At 69.9% G+C, this 3,020-nt stretch overlaps 1 protein-coding gene across 1 annotated transcript in view; it reads left to right on the top strand.

Moving 5' to 3' along the window:
- The window catches only part of LOC132008730 (cohesin subunit SA-1-like), a gene marked incomplete at its 3' end in the record, with an annotated part of 8,800 nt that extends 6,218 nt beyond the window's left edge, over positions 1-2,582 (top strand). The window contains exons 5-6 of the mRNA XM_059387305.1: positions 2,236-2,309; positions 2,459-2,582. Of these exons, the coding sequence (XP_059243288.1) occupies positions 2,236-2,309; positions 2,459-2,582 (198 nt within the window). The remainder of the gene's footprint in view (positions 1-2,235; positions 2,310-2,458) is intronic.
- Between the last annotated feature and the right edge of the window lie 438 nt (positions 2,583-3,020).

Below are 3,020 nucleotides of genomic sequence, written 5' to 3'. Positions count from 1 at the left end.
GGAGCTGCTGGACCAGCGCAGGCACCAGGTGCGGGAGCGTGGGGGGGGATGCAGGGGTGCGGAGGGGGCTGTGTGCAGGGGTGGGGAGGGAGGGAGGGAGGAGGGGGACCCGAGTACTACATGGAGCTGCTGGACCGGCGCAGGCACCGGGTGCGGGAGCGTGGGGGGGTGCGCAGGTGGGGCGGGTGGAGGTGTACAGGGGCAGGAAGCATCCAAGCCTGGCCCGCCCACCTTGCTCCCCGGCCCCGCCCCCTTGCTCCCCGGCCCCGCCCTTTGCTCCCCGGCCCTGCCCCCTTGCTCCCCGGCCCCGCCCCTTGCTCCCCGGCCCCGCCCCCTTGCTCCCCGGCCCCGCCTTCTGGCTGTGGATTGGGGGCCCTCCCCAGCCCAGGCTGCCGCACAGCGTGTGCGTGTCTAGTCGGTCCGGGGTGCGGGGGGGCGGCTGTGGCCACGACCTCGCGTGGTCCCCAGGACTGGGGAGTCTTCGGGGTCAGGGTCTGCGCACCACTCGCCAGCACGCGGGGGCGCAGAAAGCAAGGTGCGGTGGTTCCGCATCGGGGCTCCAGGTCCCCCTGGCCTTCCTGTGGGGGCGGCCCCGGGGACGCCTGGACACTCTCAGGCGGACTCCACGCCTCTGGCTCCGCTACGTTTCTGTTCTGCTGACCCTGAGGTTTCAGCGCACACAGACTGCGTTTACTGTGTCCTCTGTGTGCCCCGCCCTCTGACCCCCACCTCGCCCTCTGGGTCCCTCCTCCGCGACCTCTGTGCTCGTCTTCCGTGTCCCCTGGGTCCCTCCCCTGCGCCCTCTGTGTCCCTCGGCCCTCTGATCTCTCTCCCTCTGTACTCTCCCCCCTGCACCTGCGGGGTGCCCGTGCCCCTCTGCCGTGTCCCTGTGCCCCTCCTCCGCGTCCTCTGGTCCCCTGCCGGCACCACGGCGCACAGGGGGTCCCCTTCTGGGGACATCTACGTGCATGGGGCTCCGAAACCCGTCCGCGAGGACCGTGGCTCCTGCCCCGCTGGGTGCCCCTGCACAGGTGCAGCCCGCCGACCCTGCCCTGTGCCCCACCGACGCCTCGCCTGCACCCCTTCACCCCGGCCCCCGCCCTCACTCACCCACTCACTCCTGCCCTCACCGGCCCCCCCATCACCCCTGCCCCACCGTCCCCAACCCCCGTCCCCTCCTGCGGCTCACCTGCACATGTGCCCCCTGCCCCCATCCCAACACCCCTTCCCCGTCCCCTGCTGCACACATCCTTTGTCCCCAACCCCACCGCTCGGCCCGTCCCCCCGCCCCCACCCTGTGCCCCGCCTCACCCACCTCTCACCCCGTCCCCCTGTTCCCGCTCTCCCGTTGTCTTGTCACTCCTGTGGTTCCGCCCCCACCCCTCATCCGTTCCCTCTTCACGCTCAGCCCGTCCCCCTGTCCCCCTGCACCCCCAGCCCTCAGCCTTCACTCCTGCCCCCAACCCCTGACCTTCACCGGCCCCCTCCCCACCCCAGCCTCTCACCCCGGCACCCCGGCACCCCCCTCACGCCACTGCTCACCCCGTCACCCTTCACCCCTGCATCTCGCCCCACCCTCACTCTGTCAGCCCATCCCCCGTCGCGACCCTCCCCCGTAACCCCTTCACCCCTCCCCCATCACCCGTCACCCTGTCCCCCGGACCCCGGTCCCGTCCCCCCCCCCCTCCCCCCTTCAAGCCCCTCACCCTGCACCCTTCATCCCCCGCGCTGACCCCAGACCCGTCACGCCCAGCCCCCATTCCATGGCTCCGTCCCACTTCACCCCTGCTCCCCACCCTTGTCTCCTCCCCCTTCGCGTGTTTGCCCGCAGCCGGCACCCCTGTACCCCCGCCCCTGGCCTCCTGACCTCCCCGACCTTTCAACCCACCTCCCCCCTTTAGCCCCCGAGCCTTCGCCTCTGCCTCACCCCTTCCCCGATGTCCCGCACCCACACCCTCTCTCCCGCCAGCCTCACCGCTTCATCCCTGCCCTGTAGGCCCGTGCAGCGGCACGGCGGGCTCCGACCCGGGCAGGCGGGGCGGCCGCGGTGCTGTGCGCGCACGTGTGTGTGTGCAGGACTCAGATGCCTGACAAGGGGCGATCCGCCCGGAGGCCGTGTGCGGGCTTCCCGCGCGCCGGCTTCCCGCGCGCCGGCTTCCCGCGCACCCGCCGCAGCTGCCCGGAGGCCGCAGACGCCCGCTCCCGGCCCACACGCCTGCGCTTCTGCTCCTGCAGTTCCAGAACAAGCCCGTGGCCATCGACAACATCATCTGTGCGCTCTTCAAAAGGACGTTTGTGCCCCGCTACCGGTAAGGGTGGGCCTCGGAGCCATGCGTGGACCCGCGGGTCCCGTCACCCGGGCCGTGCCTCGGCCTCGCTCGGCATCACACAGAGGCGTGACCCCACCGTGCGGGTGATGGTACGTGGCCGTCGGTGACGCGGTCGCTTCGCTTCTCAGTGACATCAGCTCGGACATCCGTGTGATCTGCATGGGGGAGCTGGGCTGCTGGGTCAGGCTGTACCCAGACCTGTTCCTGGACAACAACTACTTGAAGTACATCGGCTGGATGCTGTACGACAAGGTGCGCGGGCCCCGCCGCTCCGCCCCTAACCCTAAGCCCCGGGTCCGTTCTGAGCGTGCGTCGTGTTCTCACTCCCACGACGGAGAGGAGCGGCGTCCACACCGGACGACGTCTCTCAGAAGATGAGACGTTGCTAGCTGCGTGGGTACAAGTGGCACGTTTCTCTGCTTAAAACCAAAGTCTTGCACGGGTGCCGGGCTGGGTCGGTCAGGGGAAGGTGGGACTATTGGTCTTGGGGTCCGGAGGTTGAGCCCATGCTGGGCATGGAGCCTTGGGGGGAAAATCCAATACAGATGCTCAAAGCGCTTTCAGCTGTGGGCACAGAGTTAGCTCGTGGGGCCACACAGACCGCGCAGACCGGGCAGCACAGATAGCACCTGTTCCTTCCTCTCAGTCCTGGGGGCTGGGAGTCGGTATCCAGGCAAGGCTGATGTTGGG

Source organism: Mustela nigripes, unplaced genomic scaffold (assembly GCF_022355385.1).
Source record: "Mustela nigripes isolate SB6536 unplaced genomic scaffold, MUSNIG.SB6536 HiC_scaffold_804, whole genome shotgun sequence".
NCBI classification, from domain to species: Eukaryota; Metazoa; Chordata; class Mammalia; order Carnivora; family Mustelidae; genus Mustela; species Mustela nigripes.
The sequence above is the reverse complement of the archived record's forward strand: the minus strand, read 5'-3'. Positions and strand labels throughout refer to the sequence as shown.